This window comes from Bos taurus, chromosome 12 (genome assembly GCF_002263795.3).
Source record: "Bos taurus isolate L1 Dominette 01449 registration number 42190680 breed Hereford chromosome 12, ARS-UCD2.0, whole genome shotgun sequence".
Lineage (NCBI taxonomy): Eukaryota > Metazoa > Chordata > Mammalia > Artiodactyla > Bovidae > Bos > Bos taurus.
The window spans coordinates 18,248,427-18,261,024 of record NC_037339.1 but is presented as its reverse complement, the minus strand read 5'-3'; the positions used below and the strand labels follow the sequence as shown (position 1 = coordinate 18,261,024).

Genomic DNA, 12,598 nt, shown 5'->3' with positions numbered 1-12,598 from the left:
GATATAAATCTCTATTAACAGAAATGATGCTTACAAGGGATTTTAATAGTGCTATATGCACTGTTGAGTAAAAAGATACAGGACTACTTATACAGTATGATCATTTTTAAAAAAGCTTTCAATGCATATTTCTATATATTTTTATAAATAAACAATCTTGACCTTGAGATGACTTTCATAATTATATTTTTCTGTATCTTTTTCACATTGAATTTATGTTTTACTTTCATAATAAAAAGAAAGTAATTCTTGAAAAAGAGAAGAGTCTATTTCTTATTCCTTTCACACGCCTTGATCTCTGTGAGCATGATGAATGCCACAGTAAAGGTGGCTGAACTGGACTCTGGTCACTGCAGGACTCATGTTGATCTCAGTGCAGTTTTCACCACACGTGGGACCTAAGCTACATCTGGAGGGGCGTTGGCTAACTTTAGTGCCTGCCTCTCTGTCTGCCGTCTCCCCTTTTTCATTTTTGATTCTTAACCTGTCTTGTGGAAAGCGTGTTTCTCTCTGTTTGCGGCTTGAGTGGGTTTGGTTTTTCTCTTTCCAGGTTGCCTGTGGCTATGCACACACGTTAGTATTAACAGATGAAGGTCAAGTGTATGCTTGGGGCGCAAATTCTTACGGCCAGTTGGGTACTGGCAATAAAAGTAACCAGTCCTACCCTACCCCTGTCGTCGTGGAAAAGGACAGGTAATATGCATATTTTCAAAATGAATTCAGTGTTCTTCAGTGATTAAATAAAACTGAGGCATGATTCAGAATTACGGGCAATTTATTGCTAGTATTAAAATATTCCTGAACAAGACCATCCCTTCCTTTTTAAAATTAGCTTTAGAATTTGGGGGAAGGTTGAGTGTACGTTAAATATTCTATTTTCGTCACCCATGTTTCATCTATACCTGTAATAGTTACTCTATACAAACTACAATGACTAGACCTCCAACAGCTCTTTGGCATTATTCTTCTCACTCAGAAATTTCCTTTCCCCCCATTCCCATTGTTCTCTGTTTCACGTTCCTAAGGAATTGATAACATTTGAGGTCTGTCTTCTGAGATTTAGGAAGATGAAAGTACCTCCGATGGGAGTATAATGCCATTCACCCAGCTGCTTATCAGATTTGCCAGTTGAAAAGGATAGGGCTGTTTCTCATGACCTCAGCTCCTAGGCTCTCACTATGGGGAAGAGCGAAATGGTTCTAAAATGAAAACTTCGTTTTGTGCACTTGTGTGCATGGTTGTGTTACTGAAGTGAAAGTTGCTCAGTCGTGTCTGACTCTTTGCAACCCCCTGGGACTGTAGCCTGCCAGGCCTGTCTGTCCATGGAATTCTCTGGGCCAGAAAACTAGTGTGGGTAGCTGTTCCCTGCTCCAGGGGATCTTTCCAACCCAGGAATCAAACCCAGGTTTCCTGCATTGCAGGTGGATTCTTTACCACCTGAGCCACCCGGGAAGCCCAAGAATACTGGAGTGGGTGGCCTATCCCTTTTACAGAGGATCTACCAACCCAGGAATCAAACTGCAAAGTCGTGATGAGTGATTAGCATAACCCCAGAGTTTTTTCCCCAAATTATCCTACTATTTTTGAAGGTCTCTTGAACTTCTCAACCATGGCCTTATCACTGCCTTTTCACTCTTCATTTCTTGACACAGAAGCATGGAACACGAACATTTCATCTTTTCTATTAAACCAGGGTTGAAATCATTGTAGAAATCAATATTGCTATTTTCATTTTTAGTGTACATATAAATTTCTACAATATCTGATTTTTAAATATATGGACAAGTTATTTTGCATTTGTATGCAGTTCTTTTCTGTATTTCTGTTGGAATATTTAACAGTGAAAATGAAGAACCAGTCATTTTCAGTCTCTTGATTTTCATTTGAGTATTGTCCTCCCTGCCCCCTCCCCGCCCCCTGCTGATCTTATCATAAGACCCTAGACTCCTTAAGAACTGGGGAGGATGGAGAAGGAAATGGCAAGCCACTCCAGTATTCTTGCTTGGGCAATCCCCTGGACGAGGAGCCTGGTGGGTAAGGGTTGCAAAAAGAGTCACACTAGACTTAGTGACTAAACACCACAGGGAGACAGAGACTGGAGGCAGACGGGGCGAGGGCCATGTGTGCGGGCACCCCGGGATCACAGCAGGCACCCCTGTCCTGCATCTGCATTGGCCTCCTGCAGCCTGATGGCTGAGGGCCCTTAGAGGGCCACTGGCGGGGGTCTGCTGCTGAGCTCGGAAGTATACCTGGCATCACACCAGTGAGGGGGTCCACAGGAGGTGATCGGGATCTCCCCCTGCCCCATGCCTGCCCAGGACCAGGTGCTGGTTTCCAGTTGCTGCAGTGAACCATTCAAGCAGGAAAAAAAAGCACAAAAAAGAAGTGGGGAGGAGGGCAGATACTGAAGGTCCTGTGCTGACAGGCACAGCAGATGCAAGCAGCAGTGTCACTCTTACTTCTCCTAGAGGTAGTTCAGAGCCACTCAGTAAAAGGAGAAGAGACAGTCTTGAGGCTTTGAATAATCACAAAAGTGCCTCAGGCAGCAAATCCAGTCACTTGGGACATTTAGTATTTAAACAACACAGCACAGAAGTGTGACAGGGCCAGAGTTAGCATGGATAGAAAAACAAGCTATATCTGCATGGCGCTTTACCATTTTCCTCATGCTTCCTCGCTTCATATAAAGTTGCACTCCTCTGTCCTTGGACTCATGGAATCGGCTGCCATGTGCCCACCTGCGATTTGCCCCACCTCATGCCACTGGTCCTGATGGGCTCAGAGCGAGTGTCGGGTCTTCTCACTGTAGTCACTCTGGGACGGACAGAATATAGGGCGACTCAGTGGGAGAAAGCCAGAGAGAGGAGACGCAGGCATGGGAGTTACGTGAGTGTCCAGATACCTGGCACTGGAGAGTTACCTGTTCCTTTCTTTTTAAAAAATCTTCACAACTTAAAAACATTTGTTTTTTTAAATTATATAGGTAAAAGTAGAAATTGCTAAACACGTCCATGCTTGATGTTGTCCACCTAAACATGATTTTGGCTAGAATATCAAGGATGAGTGTGTTGAATGAGATGTTCCTGCTTTTCTCAGTTTCCTGTGCTTGAATTTCGTGCGGTGATTTTGAGCTTGTGGGCTCTCTGTCACACGAATATTGCAAGGGAGGAACCTCTAGGTTTGCTAGGACTTGTTCTGCACCTCCCCGCCCTTTTCAGTGACTGAAGCTTTGCAGGAACATTATGACTTACCTTTCAGGAACTCCTGACTCTTGGGGCTCATTGTGGGGAGGCTGAGCTAATTAGAAAGAACAGGGTTGAACTTGGGCCGGGATGGATCATCAGGTCTTGGTTGCGTGTTCCCAGAAGCGGAAAGTGAAAATCTGGCCACGTGGTTTATTTGCTCAAATAACAACCCAAGAAAAACCGGATTAAAAAAATTTGTTTTCACAGAAGCCTATTTGTGATGAAGAATGCTAACATTTTATGTTCATAGAGAAGTGATTTTAATAGTTAAAATGATTCTCTTTAACTTAGTCATTCCCAGTCTTTCTGAATTTTCAATACTTTGATTTACCAGCATTTAAAGTTCCATAAAAAACATATTTTGGGTTAAATTGATTTTAAAACTCACTTTGCCTTGAATTTTTGTTAATTTGTAGCTTCTTGAGGTGTTAATAATTAGTAGTGTGTTGGCCTCACAGGACCAGAATTGAGAAGCACTGCTCTGGATCTTGTAATGGTCATGATTTCTTCTCTGTTATTCTTCTTCTTCACAAATTACCTTATTTTCGCTCTTGGCTGTTTTCTGTTTTGCATTCTCTCACTCTCTGCTGTTTCAGTTCTAGTACCTCTTAGCAATTAAGCCATGCCATTGTGGTGGATCTAGTTTTATTGAGGTGACACCAAATCCATTTATTTTCAACATATAGTAATTTTTTTTCCAGTAAAAATGGCTGGCTACAAAATAAAGTATGCAGTACTCCAGACCTCCTGGGCTTCCCTGGTGGCTCAGCAGTAAAGAATTCACCTGCCAATGCAGGAGACATGGGTTTTATCCCTAGGTCAGGAAGATTCCCCTGGAGAAGGAAATGGCAACCTACTCCAGTATTCTTGCCTAGAAAATCCCATGGACAGAGGAGCGTGGCACGCTAGTCTGTGGGGTCACAAAAGTGTCAGACACGACTTAGCGACTAAACAACAGCAATGCCAGACCTCCTGACAGTAAACCTTAGCTCAGTTTATCGTCCACTGCATGTATGACTGGACAATTTGAACTTCCGTGTTTGCTTCTTGGTATGAATCAGACGAAGGACAGATGACCTCAGACAAAGGCAGGGCACTTTGGCAGGTGCTGGAGTCCCAAGCCCAGACCTGAAGGTTCCCTTAAACTTTCTCCCTTCTCGTTGCTGCAGCAGCTGGTGCTGTCAGCCAAGCCCAAGCCCCACCCCCGACTTCCCTAGTGGCACTGGGTGCTCCAGGTAAACGCCCTAGCCATGCTCAGGGAGGGCCAGCCTTCCCAGCCTCTCTGTATCTTTAACCCCTGACTGTGGAAGCAGCATCCTGCCTCCTCGAATGAATGGCAGAGGCTGCTCCCCATTTTTGGAGGGTCATGGTAAGCATTTCCAAAGTGAATGTAAGAGTGAAGTTATTTTGGTTTTCTGGTGTTGGGTAGTTAGCACACAAGTTCACGATTGTGTTCCAGTCAGTTACATTTTTCATGGAACGTTCGTTATCACGGAAAAGAGAGGTCCACCAAAGAACATTGCTGACCGAGGACTTTGTGCCTAGTGACGTTGAGAGGCAGTGAGTACTTTCTGTTTGTTCAAACAGAGGGTATGTGGGCAAAGATGATGTGACAAAAAGCTGGCCATAGATGGTAGGCAAATTATAGGAGGCCTTAAGGACACGTGTCTGGATTTTTGTCTTGTGGGAAGTCAGTGACAGGTTTGAAAGGAGTCATGAGAATGGGTTTTCAAGAGAATCATGAACTTGACAGCACTGTGCGATTTAGGTCAGAAGAGAGAGAAAGTCTAAGACAGGGAGACCGGTCTGGGTATAGGGTGTGCTTGATGAGGCTCTGACAAGTGGGAGATATTACAAAGAAAGAATTTGTTGTCATTTTGCCAACTGGATGTTCTGAAGAAAGTGCTAAGTGAGGAGGGAGGAGAAGTCAGAGATGACCCTAAAGTTCTGGGAATGCTGGTACCATTGCCCGAGGCAGAATCAAGATGCCACCTCACTTGGGGTAAAATACTATTTTAAGTCTGTGTGGTGGCTTGGTCTTAGAGAAGACAATTAGTTTGAAGTCAACAAAACAGTGGTTTCCATTAGGAAGTGTGCTGAGAACTATCTGCCTGTCAGCCATGAACTTACTGACGTCAGGTCTAACATAATGTTTGGTCCCAGAAAACTGCTCTCTGGGGTTCTAGATGATACCATTCAGTGAGTCAGAACTACTGCACTTACTGCGTGCAGAGTGAGTTGGGGTGCCCCATAGCATGCTCCATGGAACCCTAAAATTGGTGAAGTTTTGATAAAAATGTTTATTGACCCTGGGTGGAGATGCCCCTCATCTTTTTGATTTGCTTTCGTAAGCAATGTTTTAAGAAAAAATTAAATTACCTTTTTTTTTTTTTTTGGTCTTTTAGTCTCTGTTCCCTTGGCTTGTACTTCAGTTTCAAAATAGGTGCATATTTTTATTGGCCTACTGGCTAGAAGTGGTAACAAGAAGACCTTCATGATGTATAAGTGCTTAAATGAGACATTGCTTAAATGTAGATAATGGTTTGGTCCCTAAAAATTTACAAGTTTAGGCTTAATGAAGAGTTTGTTTTTTTTTAATCAGTTAATGCTAAGGGAAGGAAAAATCGACTTGTTTCTTCTCCTGTTTACTTGGTGTGTGTTTGTGAACTAGAATTATAGAGATTGCAGCCTGCCACTCAGCGCACACATCGGCTGCCAAGACACAGGGCGGCCACGTGTACATGTGGGGCCAGTGCCGTGGCCAGTCGGTGACCCTGCCGCACCTCACACACTTCTCCTCCACCGATGACGTGTTCGCCTGCTTCGCCACGCCTGCCGTCACGTGGCGCCTCCTGTCTGTGGGTGAGCTGACTGCTGTCTGTCAGGTGATGGCCTGAGAGCTAGGAAGAAAACTCTGGTGCTGTTGTTTTTCAATAGTGTGGACTTTTGTTAAGTGTGGTATCAGGCAATTCACTTCCCTCTCACAGGCTCCTATGAAAGAGAACTCACCAGACCAATTCATTTTCCTTAAAAGTATCAGAAATCTCATACTAAAATTCAAAGAACTTCGGATGGCTTTTTGATGTGACTGGGAAACCGTGGCTTTTATTTTTAGCGGGTATATTTACTCAAGCTTTCAACATGTTTATTTAGTGAGGTGGTTGGGGCTTTAGTTATTTTGCCAGATTTACAAGCAGATGTGTCTGAGGTTCTTAAAACGATTGCAGCAGCGGGAAATCTGTATTTAGGGAAAAAAGCACACTGCTTAGTTGGTCAGTTATTTTGGGAAATTGGTATTTTCATGAGTGTGAGCAAAGTGATGCTATATTTGGCCTGCATTTTCATTGGAAAACACTGGTGTCATTCCCTTAGAACCTGACGACCACCTCACAGTGGCCGAGTCCCTGAAGAGGGAATTTGACAACCCCAACACTGCAGACCTGAAATTTCTGGTGGATGGAAAGTACATTTATGTGCATAAAGTCCTTCTCAAAATCAGGTAAGGCATCATTTGAGAATTGAAATAAATATGTTTGTTATTTTCTAGTTGCAAAGACCTATGTCAGGCACTTCAGTGATTCTGAAAAAATGTGAGGCTCTTTTCGCCCTTATGAGCAGACAGTACAGCAGGGAAAACACATTATATGTGAAACAAGAAATCACAGAAGCCGTGGTATGCAGTGGGTGGGGTGTGGTGCAGGGCATGCACAGTTGGCTTCCTCAGAGACTCTGTAGACAGCTTGTCCACCTTGGCACCGGAGAGCAGCCATCCAGCCAGCGGTGAACATCTATTGAGCCTTGTTGGGGCTGCTTGCCCTAAGTGAACCTCCCTGCCCAGGAGCTGAGTGCAGCCCATGAGAGTCACTCTCCTTAGTCAGCTGTGGGATACCACAGGTTTAGACCTCGAAAAAAGACAAGAGCAGCAAGGTTTGGGGTAAAACTAACAGGCAGACTTTTAAAAATTCACTTTTATTAATAGGTAGTTTTTGAGCATCCATTTAAAATGTGCAGCCTGAGGCGTTTTGACATGTGTATATTCTCTGGAAACTACCATTCCACACCAGGATACAGAACGTTGGCATCGCCCCCCTCAAAGATCCCTCAGGCCCTGGCCCTGGGGCAAGCCCTGGTCTTCTTTCTGTCAGTATAGATTAGTTAGCATTTTCTAGAAGTTGATGTAAATGTAATGATACAGTACGTATTCTTCTCTGACTGTCTTCTTTGTTCTAGCCTAATGATTTTGAAATTCATTTTGTTGTTATGTAACAGATATCCAGATCCTCCTGCAGTGAATCACACACAGTATAGTATTTCAGTCTCAAGTTCGCTTCTTAGTGAGGCCAGGCTGTGCAGTGTTTGCTCACTTCTCCTGTTGTCCGTAAACCTTCATAAAAATGAGGAGGTTGTGGTTTGTTAGGGCTATTGTAACAAAGTTCTGTAGACTGATTGGTTTCAGTAACAGAAATTTATTCTCTTATGGTTTTGGAGGCTAGAAATTCAAGATCTTGTTGAATGAATTGGGTTGTTCCCTCCTCCGTCCCACCTTCTGGTGGTTTGCTGCCAGTTCTTTTGCCCTCCTTGCCTTATGGCAGCATAACTCCAGTCTTCACGTGGCTTTCTCCCTGTGTCAAAACCCCCCTTTTTATAAGGACACCAGTCATGTCAGTTTAGGGCCCACCCTAATGACCTCCTTTTAATTTGATCCCTTCTCCAAATACGGTTATATTCTGAGGTTAGGACTTCAGTCTGTCAATTTGGGGATTCAATTCAACCCATAACAGGAGGAGAAGAAACAAAATTACTCAGAATTTTTAAAAATAAAGCCACCTGATTTCTATAAATGCTGCTCCGTGGACATGGTGTGGGAGGGACCCATCTGTGGCCACCGAGGCGGCCGCCCCACAGCAGGCTAGCATTTGCAGCCTCCTCCAATAAACCACTGTTTGCAGACTTCTGGCCAGCAGAGGAAGTGAGGGGCCCAGGCCAGGACATGAAGGCATGTGGTGTGCGTTTTTCCTCTCTGCATGGTAGTTGTTTCCTCTTAACCACTACGAGCACGTGCTCCTCGGGAAGGTTATCGGCTCTTGCCCAGAAGCCAGGACCTGACATCTTTCTTCCTTCAGGTGTGAGCATTTTCGCTCTTCATTGGAAGACAATGAGGATGATATTGTAGAAATGAGTGAATTTTCGTATCCTGTTTACCGAGCCTTCCTGGAGTACCTGTACACAGACAGCATCAGCCTGTCCCCCGAGGAGGCAGTAGGTAATTCCCACCAGACTTGACCAAGAGTTTGGCAAAAAGGTGGTTTGTGTAGAGCCTGAAAGGAAGTCTCTATGAGGGTAGTCACAAAAGTAGTTCTGTTTTTGTGTGCTAAACCCAAGCTCTCTTTCCTTCTTCCCACCTCATACAAAGGTTGACTTGATGGATAAAATGAGAGGTGGGTGAATTATCAACCTGTCGACACTGTGGGGTGGGTGCCATTCCTCCTGAATTGCTAGACACCGTACACAACTTTTTAGTTTCCACAACCTGCTGCCTTCAAGATATTTACATTATAAAAATGGTAAGATGCATGTAACAAGCCCTGCTGGCCTCCGTAACTGACTGTCTCTTTGGGATGGATTGCCGTGGTCCAGCGCCTCACGGCACTTCAGGGCTACTGACGTTAAGAAAGCAACACAGGGCATCCATTTGGGCACAGGGTGAGACACATACTCACTTTCAGCTTACAGCTGTCAGTATCGTTGGCCAGTGGGACAGAAGAATTAAAGAATTGCTTCTGTAAGGAACCAAAGAGTTTAACCCTCAAATTTTTAAATTCGGTATTCATTTTACATGTGTAAAGCCAGTAACACTTTTTACCAGATCAGCATTTAATTTTCCTTGGGTGAACAGAAGTCTGATTTCTGAAGTTTTCTAGTTTTCCTTCCTTTCCCCCACAGTGCTGGAGGGCCAGGGCCCACGGTGTGCCACGCTCCCCTTGGCACCTGTGAGGGAGACAGACCAAACCCTGCCCCGTGGAGCTGGTGCTCAGGGGCGGAGGCCAGCCAGTAACAAGAAATCAAAGTGGTCAGTCAGGTCAGGGAAAGCCTCCGTGAGGAAGTGTGCTGAGCAGAGAGCAGGGGGAAAGCAAGCAGACACCCAGGCGAAGAGCATGCTAAACGAGAGATGGTGTGACGGTCTGAGACAGGAGCACGGAGAGCGCCTGGAAGAGGAGGAGGGGGAGAGAGTGAGAGATGGGCAGTGGCGGTAACTGAGGCCGGGCAGCTGGGTCTGGCCAAGACCAGATGCGGCCTTGGAGGTCACGGTGAAGGGCTCGAGTTTTAGTCTTGATGTGATAGACAGCCTTGGAAAATTTTGACAATGGGGGTTGTGTATTTAGTTTTTGCTTTAATAGTAAAATGGAAAAAGGAAGTGGCTTAAACGAGGTGGTTTCTCTGTCTGTCACCCAGGGACACAGTGCAAGGCATCCTTACGTGTGGCCCCTGGATTCATGGCCACGGCCACATCTGCACTGCAGACAGTGGGACAGAGGAAGGGACAGAGGCGAGGTGCCAGGGCAGACCCTGGTGTCTGTAGAGGAAGTCCCACTTCTTTTAAACCAGGGACCAGAGATGACCAAGGCCTTAATTAGCTGCATAGGAAGTTGCAGGGAGTGGTCACTTCTAGATGGCCATGGCTCGGCCACATAGTCTAGGATTTGGGGAGAAAAGGAGGATGGGTTTGTGTATTTTATGGAGGGAGGAGGCACCCGCAGCTTTGACTCCAGGAGTGAAAAGATGAGGAACTGTAATGGTTGAGATGTCAGGTGGTGGTGCCCTGGGTTAAGGTGGTCTAGCGTGGAGGTGCTGAAAGAGATCAGAGTCTGGACACATCTTACATAGCGAGCTGACGGAATCTGTTGGCGGTGGTTGTGGGGTGTGAGGGAAAGAGAAGGATGGGGTATTTGGCCTGAGTGTGGAGAGCACCAGGTTTTGCTCTGGAGTTTGAAAAATCAAAGGAGTTTGAGCTGCCTTTTAGACATCTGTGTGGCAGGTTTTCTATAGGCCCCTGGGCAAGAGTCTAAAGGAGGCCTACATACCACATATCTAAAAATTTTAAGTTATGTGTCAAGCTAAAAGCATCAGATAAAATGTGTTAAATCCTCATACCTTGAAAAATACATCTTCATTAAGAACTGAGAGGCCAGGGTGGCATTTCATCTGGAATTTAGAGTGGTAGGTCTCTTGGAGTTCTATGCTAGGACACCACTGCACAGGAAGTCAGGCCCCTGGCCTCCAGCTTGGGATCTGCCGTCTTTGTTTACCCACCACCAGCTACCTCCTGCACCATAAGAGGTGTGCGGGCACCCAGCCTGCATCTCCACGCTCCGTCCATCCCGCCCTGGCCACCCCTTGGGACTGGGGTTCTGTACCTTGGTGACAGGGTCAAGGGGAGGAAACACTTGCGTGTGTGGCCTCAGGGCTGATTAGGCAGGGAGTCCCAGGGTCCCTGGGGGCTCAGATGGTAAAGAATCCACTTGCAATGCAGGAGACCCGGGTTTGATCCCTGGGTCAGGAAGATCCACTGGAGCAGGAAATGGCTACTCACTCTAGTGTTCTTGCCTGAAGAATTCCATGGACAGAGGAGCCTGGCGGGCTGTAGTCCACAGGAGCGCAGAGTCGGACATGACTGAGCGGCTAGCACTTTCACACTTTGCCAGAGTCCCGGGTGCACGAAGTGTGGTCTAGGAGCGGGCACGTGGCTCACTGGCCACTGTGGAGAGGGGCTGCCTGGAGCAGGTGCAGAGCTGGGCCCTCCTGAGCGGCAGATCCAGCCAGTACCTGTGAGCACACACATATGTGAGTCTGGTGCCTGGGGTGTGGGGAGCTGTCGATGTGAATCTGAGAGTTGTTGAGAACTGACTAGAAACAATCAGGTCATTCGCAGCTCTCAAGATTTCAAAAGATTTCAGTTTGTTTTCCCCAGTGGGCCATAGGCCTTTCTTCTATGATAATATTTGTCATGTTACAATGAAAGCAAGTTTCCAACTAAAATATACCACATTGTGTAAAACTTACTGTACGGTTGAAGAAATCCTGGCTCTGTGTCCTTTGGGCCCTCTATGCAGTACCTTCCATGAAAAGGTTATCTTGAAGTAAGCATGACAACAGTCGAGTCAGGATTCAGCTGGCTTTTGATCAGGTGGCAACCAGGACTGAATTGGACCTAGCAAGTGTTCCATTCTTCTCAGGGTGTAGGATGCTGAGCCCATGGCGTGGGTCCCATTCATGCAGGGGTGGAGGGGACTCTCACAGTATCTCTAGCTGAGTGACATAACTCGAGTGCTGCTCACTTCACCAGTGACATACTTTATGCTAATTAACAAATCCTCAAATGGAGACTTAAATAACCATAATTGAAGCCATTTGACAAGGGTCTTTCAAATACTAACTGACTGACCATTCTTTTTTTTTTTTGGCTGCATTGCGCAGCATGTTGGATCTTAGTTCCCTGACTTGGAATTGGACCCTTGCCCCCTGCAGTCGAAGCTTGGAGCCTTAGGCACTGGATCACCAGGGAAATCCCCTGACTGACCATTCTTGATTAGAGTGCTTTTCATAGTATCCCTTGTGTGCATGTTCAGTCACTCAGTTGTGTACAACTCTTGGCGACCCTGTGGACTGTGGTCCTCCAGGCTCCTCTGTCCATGGGATTTCAGGCAAGAATACTGGAGTGGGTTGCCATTTCCTTCTCCAGCAGTTAAACATCTAAATCATTCTATGTTGTATTATTTGAAAGTAGATGACAGATAATATAACAAGAATCATCAGGTTTTTACCAGATAGTATTAAAACTGTGAGGCTGGAGATCATTTAGGGAAATAGGTAAAATAAGAGTCTGAATATTGAACTCTGGGGCAATCGAGTACTCAGAAGTCAGGAAAAATGGTCCAGCCACAAGACTGAAGAGTAACTTCTGAAGGAAAAGAAAACCTGAGCAAGTGTTTGAAGAAGCTGGGTGCTCTCACAGCACGTGTGAATGCTGCTGGAGAAGGTGCTGATGCTTCAGGGGGAGGGATGACCAGAGGAGAAGACCCAAGCCGTTTTCACCTGCTGCTTCTTTCCCCACAGCTACTCATTTGTGTGTTGCATTTGCTCAGTGCAGCTGTGTTCTTAGATTGAGCCACACACTCAGAGTGTGTAAGTCAGCCTAAGCTTCAATTCCCACACCCCTTCGCTGAGGATTATATTGGGTTGGCCAAAAAGTTCGTTTGGGGTTTTCCATACAATGTTACAGACAAATCTGAACAGAAAGTTCTGGCCAACACAGTATTTAAAATAATCTCTGATGGTTGAGTGAGTTTAAATCA

General features: G+C 45.6%; 1 protein-coding gene across 13 annotated transcripts in view; it reads left to right on the top strand.

Moving 5' to 3' along the window:
• RCBTB2 (RCC1 and BTB domain containing protein 2) overlaps window positions 1-12,598 on the top strand; it is a 42,517-nt gene that overhangs the window by 23,168 nt on the left and 6,751 nt on the right. For all 13 annotated transcript variants that reach the window (XM_010810700.4, XM_005213626.5, XM_005213623.5 and 10 more), the window contains 4 exons: window positions 551-693; window positions 5,917-6,107; window positions 6,618-6,744; window positions 8,369-8,508. In XM_010810700.4, the coding sequence (XP_010809002.1) occupies window positions 551-693; window positions 5,917-6,107; window positions 6,618-6,744; window positions 8,369-8,508 (601 nt within the window). The remainder of the gene's footprint in view (window positions 1-550; window positions 694-5,916; window positions 6,108-6,617; window positions 6,745-8,368; window positions 8,509-12,598) is intronic.